The sequence below is a fragment of the Cololabis saira genome, chromosome 13 (genome assembly GCF_033807715.1).
Source record: "Cololabis saira isolate AMF1-May2022 chromosome 13, fColSai1.1, whole genome shotgun sequence".
NCBI lineage: Eukaryota > Metazoa > Chordata > Actinopteri > Beloniformes > Belonidae > Cololabis > Cololabis saira.
The window spans coordinates 10,606,853-10,627,536 of NC_084599.1; the positions used below are offsets into that span (position 1 = coordinate 10,606,853).

A 20,684-nucleotide genomic window follows, 5' to 3' on the forward strand; every position below is an offset into this window, starting at 1 on the left:
TTAAATCATGGTTTTTATGTATGTTTTAATGTCTTTGTAAAGCAATGTTGTTGAATTGTGCTATATAAATAAACTATAAACCGAGACTACCGGGGGATCTCCCATGATGCAATGGGCTCTTTTATTCCCTCTGCTCTCTTTGCTTGTATATATCATTATTACTGCAATGAACATTATGCTTATGCTTATGTGTTCTTTTTTGTCACATAAGCAGGTATTCCTTAACTTTGAATTATATTGTACATGAAATGTGCCGTTCAAATGAACTTCTTTCGCCCTGAACTAATCTCTGTGTGTTTGTCAGTCTCCCTCTTACTGTCATCTCAGACCTCCTTGCTGCAAAAACTCAGACTTAAACTCTTCGGATTTGCATGTGCTTTTGATGTACTCTGGTAAATGCTGGAACTAATTTGGGAGATGGAAATTCGGCACGAAATTCGGTGATTGTGCAAGTGTTGTCAAATTCCTATTTGTTAATGTGTATATGAATGCTTTTATTTTGTTTTCACACAAATGCCAATAACAAAAAAAGATTCTGGTCCCGTTTGTTTGGTATAGGTGACTGCTAACATCAAACCCACAAACCTGCAGACACCGTCGCTTATAAACGGGCACATATTTAGTCAAGAAGCACAAATGTGTCCATTTATCCTTGCTCTCATTAATCAACCTTTATTAAATAACTATCTCTGCTACAGAACTCAAGATTTTGCTGAACCCTTCAAACCTACCTGCCTGACGTGCCGAGAATGCAAACACCATAATGTCGTCAAATGCCCAGCTGTAGTCTGAGTGAGGTGGGTAGAAGGCCAGATCCTTGCTGGATTCACGGCGCAGGTCCAATAGGAAGGTGCTGTGCACCATGGGAACCGCGTAGCAGCCGAGTCTCTTCCACTCCCTGATTGGCTGGTAGTCTGGCGTTCGCTTATAGTAACCCTGACGGGCAGGAGAGCGATAAAGAACATTAGGACGGGCTAACAAATCTAACTGAGTGTATGCATTTAAGTCCAAACTGCACCTGTGGGGTCATGCCACACCAGAAGTTGGAGTACAGGGAACGGGACTCTATCATCGGAGCCACCAAGGTCAGGTTCTCAGCCATCAGTAGGTCCAGCACCCGAGGATTGGTCAGCAGGTTGTCACTGTCCACAAACTGAAGAGGAACAGGCTCTGAATACAAATGTCACAAAGGAGTGCAGACTCTACACAGAAATATGAAACCTGTCAATCAAATAATCACAACATGCCACGAGGGCAACTGCAAGAGGTGACTGCATGATCCCACACAGACGCACATCATGTGGACAGGCAGTACTCTCATGCGTGAGCAGCCGCATATGGAACAGTCTACCAACTACCATAAGAGAATGTGACACATATGCTACATTTAAAGTTAACCTGAAAAAATGGTTGCTACACAGACAAACTTGTGACCATGTTTGACGTAACCGCTGTTATCATGTAGTACTGTCATACTGTTATTACTACTACCTCTCCTTTAGGTAATAATGTTTTGTATTGTTTTTTTTTTGTTTTTTTTTTCCCCCATTCCCACAGTACAATGACTAAAAACTAAAATCAATTCTTCGACACCACATCTAAACCAATAGCATGACCCGGTTTTGCATTGCTGCTATTTATTTTCTTTTCTCAAATCCATAACCCCATACACCACGCACTTTATACCTCTACTCTGCACTTTATAGCTGTGACACTTTACATAGACACTTGCACTTTACTTTAGCCTGCTGCTATAACTTATAACAATAACTTATAAACTACAACTTATGAATGTAAAAATACTATGAAATGTGTTATGTGGTTGGTTGTATTATTGTGGTATTGGTTATATTATTGTACTATTGTATTTTTTTTAACTGAACATTGTATTGCTCTTAAACTTGCTTGTTTTTATATTCTAGCCGGGGGGACTGCCAATGGGAATTAGCCAATAGGCTACATTTGGGTGCATCTGCTTTTATTTTGTAAATGCATAATGATGTGCACTGTCCCTCCTTACCAAATAAAATAAATTGAAATTGAAATTGAAACATAGTCAGGAGAAAGAAGCAAAAGTCAACCTGAATAAAGTTAGGCATAGTGTATATTTTATTCATAAGGGTTACCAGTATGTAGTCGGCCCATCGTTCCCGAGCTGCCTTTAGTGCCGCCTGTCTCAGCTTCATCACATGGTTGAATCTGGAGGGAGGCCAGTGCTTCGGGCCCCACTCATCTGTGTAGGATCTGATGCAAGAATGTCCCTTAGTTTATCTGGCTTTTATTATAATATTTTAGTTTCAAAACAAACCATGCAATAAGAAAGAAAGAAAATAAGAGCAGTGGAGCCTTACCTGGGCTCGTCCATTGGTCTCCACTCCACATAGTGGTAGGCATGCTGGGCCTCCTTCAGCCATTCTCTTAAAATGGCAGTCGTGTTGTCCATATTATGGTCCGTCGCTGCCCTGCATAGACAACGCAGGCTTTCATTCAAATGAGCAGCGACAGTTCCAGTTCCAGTAATAACAGAAACACCAGCCTGTTTCAGGGGCATCTGCTGAACACTTGGACACAAACACATCATTGCCAGAACTGTCAGCGACAGGAAATAGGAAGGAGCAGGGGAGAGTCCAATATAACGTAAATGACTACAAGTTGTGGTGGACTTGATTTAATGTGGAGAACGTTGCAACAGTGGAAGCTGTGACATGCAGAGGACTTGTTTTGGAAGATAATTTGTCTTATTATGGCCTGAAATTAAAACAGACAGCCTCAGTGTTGCAGAGCAGCTTCGCTGCCTAATTACCTGCATTGCTAGAGAACAGATAAAAATCTGCTGAACCATGGTACGCAGGATATTTCTGTACAGTTAAAAATGCATTAAACAGGTGCAGGCTCGCTCCAGTCCTCGTGTACAGAATGACTGCTACTTTTGTTTGGGTTGACAAACACCACCATAATTAAATTCATACACAGAGCTTTTGCCAGGAAACAAAAGAAGAAAATCAAATGATCAAAGCGTGTTCTGCATTTCATTTGACTTAGAATTGATGCAACGCTGGTTTATGTAAACCGCTCTAACGTTTTCCAACTTTAAACTGAAAACACCAGTTTACACAGACACAGTGTGAGAAAATGAAGTTAGCTTTGGGTGCAGCAGCTGGTTTGTCACCCCTGCGGTTTGCAGAGATTTCCACTTCAGCGGACTCAGAGAAGACAATGTAACCACTGTGTTGAAATTATGCAAAAGAAAATTAAAATCTTAAATAAGCTCACATTTGCGGGGTATCGTGAAAATAAACATCACCTGTCCCTTCCTCTGGTTGCATTTAAAAAGTCATTTAAACAAGACAGGTCAACAGGATGTGTGTGTGTGCGTGTGTTTGCAAACATTCACACACATTTAGTGAGTTGGAGTTTTCCACTGCTCGCTGTAATATTCCTCGCTGTACCGTCTCCAAATTCACACCCAATTTTAGATGGGATGGACGGAGATAGAAACAGTTACACACACAAACCTGTGCACCACGCCTTGTGTTTTCCAGAGGGGTGTACATAAACCACCTGTTCTCAGAGTGATAAACACACGCATATAAAAACAAAATAATTCACCAATGAATACTCCAGATCTGTAGGGTTTTCTCTCTCCAACTCAAAGGTTTGTTAAGACCAGAGGTGGGTAGTAACGAGTTACATTTACTCCGTTACATTTACTTGAGTAAGTTTTGGGAAATTTAGTACTTTTAAGAGTAGTTTTGAGTCACTATACTTTTTACTTTTACTTGAGTAAATTTGTGAAGAAGAAACTGTTACTTTTAATCCGCTACATTAGGCTACGTTGAGCTGTTACTTTTCTTTTATCGCTTTTATCTGCGTACGCGTCAATCTCATGACATCACTGAGTGATTCTTTGGGAAAAATGCTCAAACACACACACCATAGAGTTTATATGAGTTCATGCTTGTTCTAGTTCTGGTTAAAAAAGAAAAGTACAAAGGCTTGAAATTTTGTGCTACTTGTGCTTAATTTATTTTTTTTATTCTGTTATTATTTTATTTATTTATTAAAGTACTTGAATGTACTTATTATTATAATAATATTATTTAAATTTAAGCTATTTTTTATTCATTTTAATTTATTTTATTGATTTGATTTGCCTGAAGATGATTATTTTGTACTTTTGTCTGTTTGAATGGTTGTGTTAAAAAAATAAATCAGACGTTGCTCAACAGTTACTCAGTACTTGAGTAGTTTTTTCACCAAGTACTTTTTTACTTTTACTCAAGTAATTATTTGGATGACTACTTTTTACTTCTACTTGAATCATATTATTCTGAAGTAACAGTACTTTTACTTGAGTACAATTTTTGGCTACTCTACCCACCTCTGGTTAAGACGCAGATCTCACTCGTGTTTGGAATATCAGTCATCTTCAGACGGACAAATAAATTCTTCAACCAACACAAACAGCTGGAGAGGGACCACAAACCCCATGGTCAATCATTTTAATAGCAGTGTGTGCGTGCCTGTACTCGATGCACATGTGATGCAGAGTATGAGAATGATCATTTCTGTGTGTTTGGGAATGTCCTACAGCAGTGTGGCCTGTTATTTATGAGTTGCAGCGGTGCTGGTTTGAAGTTTTAAATGGGCATGTAAAAGGGGTCTTGGGGTGCATGTGTGCATACTCGCTCTTTATGACTCACTGCTGTTTTTCTGTTTGTTTGTTTTTCATCTTTGTACACCTCAAACCACCTGACTGCCGCGTAATGAGTACAAGTGCACACACATCTATGTTTCTGCAGCTGCTAATCACAAGAGGAAATAAATGTGCTCCTACATGTTGTCTGCGGATGACAGACTCGGCTCCAGGCACCAATTTATACGGAGACGCCTTCCCCCAAAAAATAACATAGAACAGTACATGGGAACATACAGAAAGTTAAAATGTGTGTGTGTTAGTTGTTGTACGCGGCAGCGACAAGGAGTCACACAAAACAGCGTACCAGTGAATACAAATTAAAAATCTCTGTACTTCTTGCAAAGTTTCTTAATTAAGATTTTATTTTCTGAATGAATTCCTAAGTGAGCTAATTTAAACCACTCAGCACCTATAAATGCACTGCAGTGGTTTTATATTTTTACTGGTTCTTCTTGGCAGGACGTGCTCTCCTCATTTGCAGGTAATCACTCGGGTGAAGGCTGACGCAAAAACTGACGTCTGCATATGTCAGCTGAAAACTATGGAAACTACTAACCCCAATAAGTGAGCCGATTACACCAAATAGCATTTAATTTGCAGCCTTCACCCATGAGGGCCGCAAGCATAAATGAAGACCAACTGTGTATCTGCTTAATATCACTACGCCAGTTTTTTTTTTTTATCTCTTCACATCTAAGTTCGACTCTTTGGCTGTCTCTCCACTTTGAGTGCTAAAAAACGGAGCACACTGTGATTTCCCATCACAGTCTTTACCTCTCAGCCTACCTTCTCATTTCTGGATGAGTAAACGGGAATGATGCAAACACCAAAGTAGCACATGCATGTACATGTTAACACAAACAGAGTTAAACAAAGAAAACATGAAGATGTTGAAACAACACTTCATTCATCCTAAAAAGTTGTTCCAAATGAAAATGATTCTCAATTATACCTGCATAATTCTAGCATGTCATCTGGTAAACCAGTAGAAGTAAAAATAAAATGATGTTTTGTTTATTTTATAATGATATTTTCTAAAAGTGCTTGGAAAGATTTTTTCATACCACATAAAATATTATTGCAAATAATTGCATTATTCATGTTTCAACTCCAATTGGCACCATCGGCCATTCAGCCCATTTAAAAGGAAAAAACGTGCCACTGTGTCGTCTGCAATGTTTGTGTGCAGCACAATGAACTCCATGAACACACAATGAACAGATTATTCCTGGGATGGGGAGTGCAGTTTTGTGAGGAAAACTGTAGAAAAATACTTCCAGAGATCACTTCTTGGCAGCGGTTTCTGTTCAAGATGCAACAAGGCATTGACTTCAGGGTATTATTTCTGTCCATCAGTTTCATTTAGTTGATTATTTCAATTGAATAAGAACCTGGTTTGTGTTACATGTCATAAATGATTGATGGATGACATCCACTTTTATTGCTTTCAAGTGGTGTTCAGATTTTGCCTGTGCTGTAATGTATCTGATTTTCTTCTCTCTTTCATTTTGAGGGATCATCCCCGTTTCCATGTCGTTCCATTGCAGGAGTTTTTTTTCTGAAGGCAATAACTGGTATGTGTTTGTTCTTCTCAATTTCCTCTTCCTCCAGATAAAACCAGCCTCTGCAGCTCAGAGGCACTTTCCTACTATTCCAGCGTCAAATCAGAAACTCTGCAGCTTCTGTCAGATCCACTGTGTATTCTGTCGGTCTCTCGATGGAAAATAAAATCTAAATGGTAGAGAGAGAGACCCGTGATGCAGCACATGGCAGAAAGATCCGGCAGCTTAGGTATAGATCAGCCTTTTAATCCTTCAATACCTCAATATATGTGCATAAAGATCTCCCTCTCCTGCCTCACGCTGTGCCGCCGTGTTACCTTGCTGAAGTTTTACGGTGAACTGCCGCCTCATTATTTTGTTGCCTGCAGCTTTGGGCTTAGGCTTCCTCTCTCCCCTGAATTTATGATCAGCATCTGGACAACACATGTGTCCTGAGCCCTCACCTACACACTCCACCACTCCCTCTATGCATCACTCCAAACACGTCCATTTCTTCCTCCTTCGCTATCTAATCTCAACAAATCGCTGTCTCTGTCCACCAAGATCCTTTACACCTACCAGTGTTCTTGTGGTCATTATCATCTTCATCATCTTCAGACTAGAGAAAACAATGAATTCAAAATTCAGATAAATAAAAGTTTGTATTACATCTCTATATAAAATTAAAAAAACACCCAAACACATGTATAAATCTATCGACCACTGTATCTAAACTACCTGACAGTCGACGTCCTCTCTGGAGTGTTAAAACAGCTCCGATCTACTGGAGCATACACACAGGAATTTGGGGGGTGACATTTAATGTTTGGGTTCAGAAATGGGCGTATCTGGGAATTGAGCTTCTTCCAACAGACCTCATGGATGCTCGACTGAGATCTGGGGAGTTTGGACACAGGATCAACACTCAAGGCTCCTATAACATAACATACAGTATAGTGGGGGGCAGGGTTATGGTTCTACTACACATGTAGCCTATGCACAGGACCTACGTTGTTGCTTGCCTTTTATGCTTTTCTGTTGTTGTGTCTGTAATTGCACCACCAAACGGTGGCAGAGTTGTTTTCTGCAGTTCTAAGCTTCCTTTTGTTCACTTCCCTTACATAGCTAATACATAGCAACATAGCAAACAGAGCATACCTTACTGATTTCTAGTTCATAGATGTTTATCATCAGTCATTTCTTGCTGACTTTACAGGAATCTATTTTTCTTCCCGGCTCAAACTCGAGAAAGAAGAAGTAGTAGTGGGAGATCTGCAGAAGGAAATACCAAGTGGACCAATTACATTTGGTGCGGTGTACGTCAACTGAATGCGTAGTTACATTTATGGGGCGGTGCGTGTCAGGCCAAGAGAATGAGGCTAAAGCTATGGAGAGACCAGAAACCTGGGACCTCTGCTTAGGGAAGCTAATACTTCTGTAGAGAAACCAAATGTGCACCTCCTCACAAATTAAACTACAGGTCGGGTCCACAAGAATGCAATAAATACAAATACAAAGCGATTCTGCATTTCTTTTTGGTTTTCTTTTTGTATTTCCCTTTGTCACTTCTTTTCAAAGGTATGAAAAGGAGATGTGTCTCCATTACTGGAGTTAAATTCTGGAATGATGCCAACATAAATTTAAAAACATGTCATTCTCTTTTTGTTTTTAAGAAAATGGTTTGTAAAGCTATTTTTGAAGCTTATAAGTGCAATTGACCATCTGTAAAAGTTTCTTTGCTTTTCTATTGTTTCTTTGCCTTTTGTTGTTTCTTTGCTTTTCTATTCTCTTTTTGGTTTTCTGGAGGTTGGTAGCCAAAAAAAGAAAGTTGGTACAATAGGATAGGCTTTTATAAGCATTTTGCTTCAGCCTATGCCTTTTCAGTTATTGTTCAACACATTTTTTGGTTTTGTATGAAATGTTAATGCTGTGCACAATGTTGGTTTGTTTTGTGTTGTCATGACTGAATAAACTTCATTCATTCATTCATTCATTCTTCTTTGTCATTTTCAAGTCGGATGGAAGGAGACGTTGTCAGTACAAACCACTAATGCTCAACATTTATCGACTCCAACTCATGATAGGCTATACTTGCACCGTTGCTATTTCTGAAATACATAAATGAAGTGCTGCAACCTACAGGTCTGCAGAGAAAAGCTTGCACCACCACCTAGAATTGGGCGGTGTAACTGTAGAGAAACACAAAAACAACAGACAATTATAAACACTAATAATAACGAGGCAGGTCCCACACGCATAGTTGCTTCACAGAGCCATGAATTACGCTTACAAAAGGTGAGATATGTGTATTCCCCTATCTAATTAATGACTTTAGTGTAGTGGTTTATAAGTTTAATTTCATTGTACCTGAAACAAAAAGTGTAGTGTGAACATGTTTGTAAAGCTGCACCAATCAGTTATCATCTCCAAGCTTTGGCCCATGTTACAGAGCAGAAACTTGCAGGACAATGTTGAAATACATCAGAAACATAGCACACCTCTCAAATCTACTGATTGTTAACAGTTTTTTAATTTGTTCTGTATATTCAACCTGGATTATTTTCCTTTGGGATTAAATATCTCTTTTGGGGCAAAACCTGGCTGAGACAACACCACTACCATCAACAAACTGCAACCATACAGATATAACATAAAACCATAACATAAATATAAAAAAAAAATCAAAAAGAAAGTTCGAAAAACTCAAACCAAAACATGTCCATATTAAATAATCGGCCTTTGAGTTACATAAAAGCTTTCATCATTCTTCCTGGCTCTTTTCCTCTGTGTCTCTAGTAATTATCTGCTGCAGAAAAGTGTGTCGGAGACCCTGACCTTAAACACAGAGGCTTACTTCTAAAACTGGCCCTTTTAGATAAACACAGGTCTGCCACCTGACTGTTGATTCAATAAACTATCTAATATCATCAATAATGACAGTGTGCTTTGTGTAATTAAGGAGGGAGGATGCTTCTTTCAGACGTGTCCAAATTCCTGTAAAACATAATAATTGTGTTAGTGCTGTGTTAGTGTCTCTGTGCTGTCTTTTCTCTATAGTCTCTTGGCTGACGTGGCTGTCGGCTTCTTGATGACCGTAGAGGGCAAAGGAGAAAGAGGTAAGTGTCGGGTAGAGAGGCGGAGGGTGAAAAAGAAAGGAGAAGGGCAATAGAGAGGAATGGTCCAGGGATATGTAACCTCCTGAAAGAAATTCCTCACAGCTCCGAGGGTCAACAAACGTGGCCTCGGCAGACAGAGTTGCACTGAAGTGTGATGTTCTGCAGTCATATTCAAGCTGCAGAGAAAAAGCCTTTCTATAATCTGGTTTCTGCAAACTATCTCACAGCCCTAGAATAAGGTGGCAAAACGCTTTTGAACACATTTGTTTTGCACTCTTTTTGGACTCAACTCACAAGATATACAGGACTGTATCAGAAAATTAGAATATTGTGATAAAGTTCTTTATTTTCTGTAATGCAATTAAAAAAACAAAAATGTCATACATTCTGGATTCATTACAAATCAACTGAAATATTGCAAGCCTTTTATTATTTTAATATTGCTGATTATGGTTTACAGTTTAAGATTAAGATTCCCAGAATATTCTAATTTTTTTAGATAGGATATTTGAGTTTTCTTAAACTGTAAGCCATGATCAGCAATATTAAAATAATAAAAGGCTTGCAATATTTCAGTTGATTTGTAATGAATCCAGAATGTATGACATTTATGTTTTTGTAATTGCATCAGAGAAAATCACAATATTTTAATTTTCTGAGACAGTCCTGTAATTCCTCGTGAGAATAAGTCGTTCAACGTTAAATTCTGCCACTCACGCTGTTCAAATCTTCTGTTTTGTTTACTTAAATATCAGTTATATGACCAGAAATACATGGTCTTTCAGTTCAGCAGTGGAAGGAAAAGAGAAACTGAGTGAAAAATGAAGAGTGCAGATAGAGGGAGATGGGAGGAAAGGAAAGGGAACGGAGGTTCAGGTACATTTATGAGACACTCAGACAGATTCATGGTGCTAAAATGACTCTTCTTCTCTCGAAACATAAGCTGTCTCTCTAAAGGTTTCACTAAACACTACACCTGATTGGTCAACAGAAGATTTGTTTTGTTTTTTTTGTTTTTTTCATTTTTGCCTCTGTGCCCCCACCTCACCTAATCCAGCCCCAGGTCTGCCCCTTCTCCAGATGAGAGCGCTGATGATATACCAAGATGCCATGTTTCATGTCTTTCACCCTTTACCGATTTGTATTGCCAAGGTCTGTGAGTACCGCTGGAAGTGCTCTGGAACATATGGGGCATCTAAGCAAGAATTCACAGTCTAGAGCCAAAGAGAAGAACAAGAATTTCCACTCCAGGGGAGAAAGAAAGAGGCGGCTTTAAGAGGGCTCGAGAATGGAAAGTCATTTCTTTGTTTACCGCACTTGACTGAACAGATATGCCAAGGCAACAGAGGAGACTTTCCCATGAAAAAGTTCTTGCTAAAGGGCAAAGAGGAAAGAGCTGAGCTGCTGGCAGGTCCAGCGTCATCTGCATCCCCTCAGCTTCACAGAGCTTGGTGCCTGAGTGCAGGGCTGGCAAAGATTAAAGTCTGAAGTCACTGCATTTGGAAAGGGCCACTGAGCTACAAAGGTAATCTTACGTAATAACGCGTAATCATCAGGTGTGAAAGACAAACAGATTGCCCTGCAGCTATGCCCGTTTCACTGTGACACTTGAACAGTCATATAAGTTATGCACATTCCTTCACACACACATAATTAAGCCATACAGCTCGCAGTTCATGTTAATCCAGCATTGCAATGAACACAAGTAGTCACATGGTCAAGTGGGGTGTAAGACATTTGCATTTGGTGATGATCCGCAATCTTGCTCAAACTGCCACAGGACCTGGGCATCTTATCGCCATTAAGTCAGTCACGAATGTCTTTGTATTCTGGAGTCAAGCCTGAGTCCATCTGTTCGGCAGCTTAAACTCGACTGGAATTAGGTCATTCAACACGACACGAATTCCAAGGTCATCTGCAAAAATTCTACTGAGGCAGTTTTTTTTTAAAGAAAAGTAGCTCAAACATTCCTCCACAGTGATGTGAGAGACTAATAACGTCACACTGAAAATAATTACAAGTTGCTGCTGCTGATTGTGGTTTTCCGAGTTATTGAATCATGGATGTATGAATAATGACACAGGTTAATGTTATCTGTGGTTTTTTTCTATCATATGCGATGTTTACCTAATTTTATGACCCGGTAAGAGTTGGATGTTTTTTAGTCACGTGATGATCTGATGTCATAGAAAAGCACATGTATGCAGCGTGTTCTTATTCGGAGGGCAGTTCTCTATCAATTCCTTTAGTGAAACTGTTATTTCACAGTAGGAAGCTAGGGTCAGAGCACAGGGTCAGCCAGGGAGCAGATAAGGTCAAGTGGCAGTTAAGGACCTTGCTTAAGGGCCAAAAAGGGCCAAGGCGTTTTGGCAGTGTTAGGACTTGAACTCCCAACTTTTTGGCCCCTGACCATGGATCAAAATGTGTTCTAAATTTCATGCCGTTTTTTTAATGGCAACCTTCCTATCAGGAATATGTAACCTGGAATTTAAAACCTGAAAACAGTCATTCAAAGACCTTAGAAAATGGATCTGACGGCAGAAAATAATTCTTCAGGTGATATTGATTAGGAGTCAGAGATTATTCCAGCCTGCTTCTATGCACAGGGAGGGCGCCTGCCAAAAGAGCAGAAGAGACCACATGTGTGATGGAGCGCACACACACAAACCCAACCGCACACACTCTTCTAAGCACACAGGCACATGCCAGAGGAGGCCCACACGTTTGCACGTTCATTGCTGTTCTAGAAACACATTATTGTGGAGAATTTAACAAGCTCCACTTAGCACTGAGTGCAAGTGCTGTGATGTAACGCAGACTGACACACACACAAAAAAAAACCTTGCAGCTCATCATTTACAAATGCCCATGTTGTCAGTGCCAGATAACACAAACCAGCACAGCTTGATAATCCATTCCACATACATGGATCAAACGCTCTCCCCAAAATCCTTGCATGACATCACTGAGCACACTTTTGTCCATATCTGGTCCCACGAAGAGCAAACTTCCCGAGTTTAAATCACTAAAGTGACATGTTGTAACCAGTGTCGGGCCGTAATATTACCCTGCTACAGCTCTGTGGTAAGCTTGGCTTCTTATCGGGAGTTACTGGGGAGAACTGGGAGAGGAGATGCTCTCTAGAGGACAGGCTGCTGCAGTATAGGCAGGTGTGGAGAGGCTGTTTGGTTATCCTTAAATAACAGATAAGTAAAACTATGTAAACTGGCAATCTCAGAAAAGTCTTCTAAACTGAAGTCTGGCTTTCTAAACTGAAGTCTGGCTTCTTGTCGAACCAAACCGCTGTGCAGAATAACAGGGTCGTCAGTATAAATCGTACAGTCAGACAGACTTTAACTCAGCATTCAAGTGCAATTTGTCACGGTCCATTTATGGCCACATAACTCAGCGCGCTTGTCAAACTACTTTAAAAGATGTAATTTTATGTTATTTGAATTCATATCACATAGGTTAGGCTATGTTACAACAGAGCCAGGATAAAATTACATACTTATTTCGGTATATCTGTGTATCTATATCTGTCAATGCCTTAAATCCTTTTTAAGCACCTGTGGAAAGTTCCTAACTTGTGCTGTAGTTTCACGCCTGAGGCGTTTGTTCGTCAATGTTCTTTTCAGAAATAATAATTAGAAAAAAACAGCTACTTGCCTGCTCAGAGTTCCCCAGCTGCTTAGTGGCTGGATCCTTTTGTGCCATAAGATTTAAAGATAAAAGCTGGCCGTCAAGTGCAACACTATGAAAAGATTTGGACCACGAAGTCTGTACCTCACCGTCTCTGAGTGCAGCGACTGTCATGAATTGGGGGCAATTGGCTTTATTTTAAAATCTGTAAACAGACAACTTGGCATTGTAAAAGTGGGAAATCGAGCCCTCAGGGAAAAGCCGGTGATGTCAGTTCCATTATTTCCAGTTTTGGATTCACGCTGACAAGTCTACAAATCATCTTCACCCCAACCTCAGCACCTGGGAAAGCACTCCCCGGTCACGTGATCACAGCCGCCAGCAGCATGCAGCTCGTAACCAAAAGGCAGTTGGGAGCAGACTAGTAGCAGACTGGCCTAAATTTGGACAGTTTTGAAAGAAACTGCAAAAGAAATGTTGAGAAAAGCACAGAGTTAAATGTATGAAATCCTCTGATATTTCCTTTGAAGCTGCTTACGAAAAACGCCAAGTTTTACAGGCTCAGTGTAAAACTCAGGAGTTTGCTTGGAAAGGATAAAAGCTTATTAAATGGAAACTTTTCGCTGAATTAATAACGTTTGTGCCCAATCCCCTCCCATCCACTTCCTGGATATTTTTTAATGCTCCAGACTTAATGCATCTCACATCTTCATGAAACTACGACATTGCAGCCTGCACAGATCCATTGAGGAGACCAAGCAGATTAAGTGTTCCTTATATCTGTAATATGTTTTTTCTTTGTGTTTAATACATTATTTACGTTATATATATATTTCATTTGAAACATGAGGAAGAAAAAGACACCATCTCACGTGAAGAGGAGGGTAGATTTAGTAACGGTTGAGTGCACATGTGGATTAGCCAACGCGCTATGCCCTCTGGGTAGTCATTGTTGACCACCTTCTCTCTACCCCACCATCCCCCCTTCCCCTAATTCTTCGCATTCTTTCATCCGCTAGCAGCAGTGTGAGAGGTTGTCTCATTCCCCCTGCCACTACCCCGTTAGACCTGTGCCCACTTGCAAGGGGGGAAACTTCTAACGGCAGCCAGAATTCACCGAGCAGCTCGACTGTCAACACAAGTCCAGGCTGAGGCGAGACATCAGAGGAGACCTGACCTGCGTGACCAAGTTAGAAACTGGGAAAAAGCTCAAGCTGGTAACTTCAGTCCAACAAAACTGCTACAGATCAGCCACTGAAACAGACATACAACATCACATCAGAGAAGATATTCTACATGGATTCCTCCAAAAAACTCTGCTGGAAAGATGTCCAATACAAAACTAAACTAAACAGAATGCGTACCAGCATTTGGGATTACTTTTAGTGGATTGCCTGAGATCCAGGGGAAAAGCCTTTTAAGATGATCAATAGCAGCTTGTGTTTCTTTTTTTCATTATCATACCATTTATTGTGGGCTACTTTGGATAAACAGCGTTCCAGGTCGCCTCACAAAATGTCTTCCCATTTTGCTCCAACGCTCGAATGGATATGATCCACACAGATACAGTCCAACAACTCTTCAGTCACACTTATGTAACTTTCTCTGTTGTGTCATATAGAGTCAAGTGTCATAAAATAATATTTCAGTAGGAATAATGTAGAGGGACTGTAAAAAGTGTCAAGTACAAGTGAAATGGACCCTTGAAGCACCTTCACTTGTATAACTGTAAATAAACCCCACCATGCTTTTTCAAGCATGAGTACTTTACTATATCGCCAGAAGACCCTCAAACACTTCCAGATGGGGAAAATGCAGCAGCAACTTAATTTATGTTCTTTCTTTACTTATCAGGGCCCGAGCACTTACATTGCGAAGGCCCTATTGTATCGGTAGGAATTTTCTTTTTGGGTTTTTTTTTCCTTCTGCCGACGAAATGAGGGCCTTTTTTCCCCCCTAAATGTGCCCCAAAAGTCACCAAATTTTGCACGCAAGCCAGGCCTGGCCAAAAAAATGATATTTAATGGTTTGCATTAATGGGCGTGGCAAAATGGCTCAACAGCGCCCCCTAGAAAACTTTGTGCCTCATGCTCCACAATACGGTTTGACGTACATGCACGAAAATCGGTACACACCTGTATCATGTAGCAACTTAAAGAAAAGTCTCTTGGCGCCATGGCCGAAACCTAACAGGAAGTCAGTCATTTTGAATTAATCGTGTAATTTTGGTGCAATTTATGCCATTCCTTCGGCAGTTAATGTGGCCCGAACCGTAAAGTGCACCCAGGTGTGCGTCAAAATGTGCGTCTCGATCCTGCGACGATGCGCATTACCTTTCTCAGTCAAAAGCGTTACCGTGGCGACGATAGACGCCAAAAAGCGTGCCCCCCCTTCATCTGATTGGTCCATATTTGATAGTCCTTACTTTCTACCTTCATAACTTTTGAATGGTTTGACATAAAGACTCGTGGGTGGTGTCATCGGACTCGGTTTTGAGTCCTTGAACATAATTGGTGCAAATTAGCCCTGGCCCTTCATCTGATTGGTCGATATCTGATAGTTCCTACTTTCTGCCATAACTTTTGAATGGTTTGGTATAGAGAGTCGTGGCTGGTGTCATCCGCTAAATGTCCAGGCCTGAAGAATCTACATGCAAGTCATACAAGCTTCCACTGCAGCCTGAACGTGCACAAGGGTGCGAGGGCCCGTTCATCGCTGCTTGCAGCTTTAATTATCATTATTATTATTATTTCCACCAGTACAGAATATAGTGAACCAGCGATTGTGTGGTGGTTGTTTTGAAACATCTTCAATGTGACATTAATATAAGCGCCTAGTAGGTGCAAAAATCCAACTACAATGATGAGATCCGCTTTGGAGGAGCTCAGTGGCTCACTTCATTTCAGTTTAATGTGTCTGCATGCACCATGGTGTGAGAAGACTCCACTTCAAAGGGGGACATCAAGAGAGCAGCCCGTCCTCTCCCGCCTGCAGCACATCAGTACCGCACCGACACCATGACCCACTCAGCGCTTCTTTGGGGGTCACTCACAGAAGCTCCCAAAAACTGCTGCTGCGAGGCAGCTGGTGGTAATGGAGATGCATCCAAAAGACCTTCCACTCAAGGAAACCTGCTTTTAATTGCATATAAAAGGGTTCTGTGAACCCAGATTTAAGAGAGTGGTGTCCACCACTGTCTTAAAAACCAAGCGTCACTTGATTGCAGTAAGAAGGTTTAAAACCAAGTGATTCTTGTTTGATTTTAAATAGTTTATTTTAACTTCTTCTGTAATTATACATCATCTTTAATCTGTTTAATATCTTCTGATCTCCCCATATGTTGCAAAGCTCTTGAAGTGAAGAAGAGTTGTGCTATGTAAGTACATCTGTCACGCCTTAAACTCACATCTGTTGTAACTCTTCATATACAGCCACAGACGCTGCATGGTGTTCAGGTGTTCAACTGAAGTTTTCTTATAAAGGGGAATTAGTACATACAACACGCCGTAAAATCAATAATTTATTTCCTTGCAGGGAGCGTCTGGCATTTATAAGATGGTTTGGCATTCACATGACTAACAACCACGATGATGTGTGCAGGAGAAGCTCCTGAAAACATTTTACAACACTGTGGTGGCATCAGCCATTTTTTACGGAGTGGTCTGCTGGGGCAGCAACATCACAGCTGCAGACAGAAGGAGGCTGGACAAAACCATCAAAAGGGCCGGCTCTGTCGTGGGCTGCTCTCTGGACACAGTGCAGGTGGTGGGAGAGAGGAGGATGATGGCTAAGCTGTCATCCATGATGGAGAAGGACTCCCACCCCATGAAGGACACCTTCAGAGCGCTGGAGAGCTCCTTCAGCGACAGACTCCTTCACCCTAGGTGTGTGAAGGAACGCTACAGACGGTCCTTCCTCCCTGCAGCTGTGAGACTACACAACCAGCACTGCTCACAGTAGACCACAAACAATACAAACAATCCTGACAATAAAAACCATTCTGCAACGGGCATAAATAACATCTGTAAATATCCATCTGTTTTTCTTTTTGTATACTAGAATTTTTTTTATTTATTACTATTTTTATTCTCCTTCTTATTCTTCTTATTATTATTATTGTATATACTGTTTATAGTGTTATAGTGTTTATTATTATTATTATTGTTGTGTGATATTGTGTGATATTGATGCCTCTTGTTTTGCACTATCCCCTTTGCTGCTGTAACCTGGAAATTTCCCCTCTGGGGGACTATTAAAGGATTTCTTATCTTATCTTAAAACGCAAAAGCCACAGAGCCACATTCAGTAGAACGTGTAATTTTCTTAACCAGTTTAACCACAAAAATTCAATTTTTTAAATGAGAACAATTATAACATGAACAGCATTACATGTCTGAAATATTTTAAATGCTTCAAAGTTTCAAAGCGTTCTGTTTGGTTTACAGAAACCAAACAGCAGTGTGCAGTTACTGTTATTATCTCAATATTTAATGGCGTTGAAACCCCTAACTCTGTGCACACATACTGGCTTTCCGTTGTTAAAGGAACTGGATTTGAATGAACCCTCAGACTATTATTAGATGGTAATGATTGTAAACCTTCTTTAAAGACCAAAACGACGTGTGTGATCAGTGTTTAGAAGTTATTGTTTTGCATCTATTGACGATGGTGTGCACCACATCTGTAGTCGATTTTCACAGACCTTCAACGATGTGACCAAGTATGGAAGGAAATGCCCGTAAAGCCGTCCGTTTATGCACTTTTTGTACACATAAAAAGTTCAAATGACCTCAGCTCCGTATCCGTAGGGCCTCTACATGCCATCACATAAGTGGAATGACACTTTTTGGGTCTTGTCAGAGGATTAAAATATCAATTTATTTGGACATAGGTCAACTGGCCTGAGTGCTAACATTAATTACCATTTTGCTGCAAACACATATAACACATATAACTCAAAACTACTGACTCACGTCGTTGTGGTCTCTAACGAAGTTCACACTCACTACCTGCCAGTGTTTATGTTATGTTTGTGTAATAATTGCTCAGAGGACATGTTCTGGGTCTCTGGAAAGCGCCTAGAGACAACTTCTAATGTAATACACACTATATAAATAAAATTGAATTGAATTGAACTACCATGTAGTGATAGACCTCAGGTTGTTTCAACTCCAGTTTCCCTTAGATGTGTCTAACTAAATAATCTCAACGCATTAAAGAATTTAAAAAACTTCCCTGAAAATATCACTATAATTTATGAAAGGAGGGGAATGAAGTCAAAAATATCAGTGCAAAAATCATTTAAAAAAAAAAATCAAGATTAAAAAAAGAACCACATAGGTTTTGACATATCGTTAGTCTCATAGCATAATTGCCTAAGTTGTATTTGAATGCCTTAGAATTAGACAATTATGCTATGACCCTAACGATATGAGGTTTTATCAGATCGCTGAAAGACTGCTGCAGTAGATCATTTTGTCTTTACTTAAATACTGACAGTTACTGCAAAATGACTTCCCTTTGATTCCCTGTTAAATTTATCACTCCTGTGTCAAGGGCGGAGTTAAATGGCATTATATACGTTTTTATAGGCACCTCACACCAAACATAATTGTGTAAGACAAGAATGAAACATGTTGGGTTGTTCTCTCTCTCTGTCTGTTTTTCTGTCTACACAGCAGAGAGACTCTTTCAGCACTTCACCACTTTGCTGAAAGAGTGAGTGTCAGTGTCACAATGTTCACATATCCAATCTGCCTTTCCGTAATTAACATACCTGTAGTACTAAATATCTGACTCTTGAACTTGACCTTTAAAAACAATCACCAATCAGCCTGCATTAACCTGCACCAGCCAGACTGTACAAGAGAACACACATTTTACGCATGCCTTCCCAGAGCTCACACACCCCCCCGAGCCCTGCGCTGTCAGAGCAGCTCAATGTCTCCTTTCATCCCTTCACCTGCAGGCTCCCTCTTTGTCAGCTCTGTCTTTTATTTTTTATTTTTTATTTTTTTCTTCTATTTTATTCTGTGAGAGCCAACAGTCCGCAGCAGCTCACCTGGGGTGCGCCTCCCTTACCCCCGCCATACCTGCCAGCCATGCTGCTTTAAAAGCTCGTTTCCGCAGGTTTATGCTGAATCAGGTGGAGGGAAACTGTGATTATGGGTTAAAGCTAACCCTGACACGCACAACGGCTCTTTCATCTTTTCCCCACACACTGTTCAATTTGGGTGTCTGCGGGGTATAAGTGCGTCGTAAAACCGGCAACAGGTCTCGCAGTCAGCACAGACGCACGCTGCTTTTTCACCGCAGCGCATTCAACAGCAGGACCACCGTGCGCATACTGAAGTTTTTCTCATGTACACTGACAGAAACAGAGCTGACGGAACTCACTCTGCTGAAACTATGTCTGAAAGAGCGTTTCAGGTCTCTAAAAGAAGCAAAGTCCGTGTCACACAAGCATGCGCGTCCCCGCCGGCTCAGTCGGCTCTGTCTCTCACCAGATCGCGGTGCGTGCCTTCGGGTACTCCAGCCTGTCGATGCAGCCCAGGTAGTGCGGCAGGCTGTGCGCCGCGTTGCGAGCCACGATGGCGATCATCACCTTGGGCTTGAGGAGCGGGGACTCGGGCTTGACCCGCTCCTGCACCAGCGTCGGCGGCTCCGGCTCCGGCGCGCCGGCGCACGCCCCGGCGGCCAGGAGCAGCAGCAGCAGCGCGGTACCGGCAGCAAGCATCGTCCTTCCAGGCTCCGGCACGGTTCTCCCCGCCTGCCCACGTAGACCCGTGGACCGAGAGAGAGGGAGGGAGGGCGTGCAGGAGGGAGTGGGGCGAGGGAAGCAGCGGCCAGGGGGAAAGAGGAGGAAAGGTGGAACAGGAGGGTGCAGGGTGGGCGGAGGCCCCGCTGCCTCTCTTACCCCTCCTACATCCCTGCAGGGCCACTGCTGCTGCCTCCTCACCATTACCCCTTTAGTAATGAACAATGATTATTATCATCACGCAGCACAGCAGATTAAAACACCGTTAACCCAACTGTTTTATAGTGAACAGTGTTGTCTGTCATGTTTCTTGTCTTGTTCTCCTTAATTTCCCTCCTTCATGCACGTTTTCTGAACATTTCTTCCCTAGAGTTTAAAATCCTACTGCTGGTCTACAAAGCACTGAATGGTCTTGGACCAAATTAGGCTACATGCTGGACCTGTTAGTTCCCTGAAGCATCCAGACCCAGAGGCGGTCCTGGATACTTTTGCGCCCTGGGCGAACTGTCCATCAAACGCAAAAAAAAAAAAAAAGACCTACATCTTTAAATGAAATACAGTGTGTATAAAAAAACCGTGTGTAAATTACACTAATCCTTCACACATTCAAATGTATAAAGAATGAATAAAATAAAATTAATAAATAAAAAAAAATACACTTAGGCTTATTCACATAATCTGAATTGAGTGCTAAAACTGTAGCCGATTTTTAATCTGGCTCTTTCACCCTTTCACAACAGGTGTAAAGTGGTAAAGTGCAATCTAGAACTTGACTTTTCTAGCCTTCTTTGCAGCAAAATCATCAATTACATCATCATACGAAATCTGTTGTGCAACTGATGATGGCAAGTCCAGAGAGACGCTCCTGTGACATAGTGGACCTAGAGTATGTTTTAATAAGCTTCAGCTTGGGAAAAATTCCTTTCTGC

At 41.1% G+C, this 20,684-nt stretch overlaps 1 protein-coding gene across 1 annotated transcript in view; it reads right to left on the reverse strand.

The window, feature by feature from the left end:
- The window catches only part of colgalt2b (collagen beta(1-O)galactosyltransferase 2b), a 40,030-nt gene extending 20,233 nt beyond the window's left edge, over positions 1-19,797 (reverse strand). Inside the window, exons 1-5 of the mRNA XM_061737657.1 lie at positions 19,502-19,797; positions 2,352-2,462; positions 2,127-2,244; positions 1,019-1,153; positions 732-936 (exon numbers count right to left, since the gene is read on the reverse strand). Coding sequence (XP_061593641.1) covers positions 732-936; positions 1,019-1,153; positions 2,127-2,244; positions 2,352-2,462; positions 19,502-19,734 — 802 coding nt within the window. The 5' untranslated portion in view covers positions 19,735-19,797. The remainder of the gene's footprint in view (positions 1-731; positions 937-1,018; positions 1,154-2,126; positions 2,245-2,351; positions 2,463-19,501) is intronic.
- Positions 19,798-20,684: the final 887 nt, after the last annotated feature.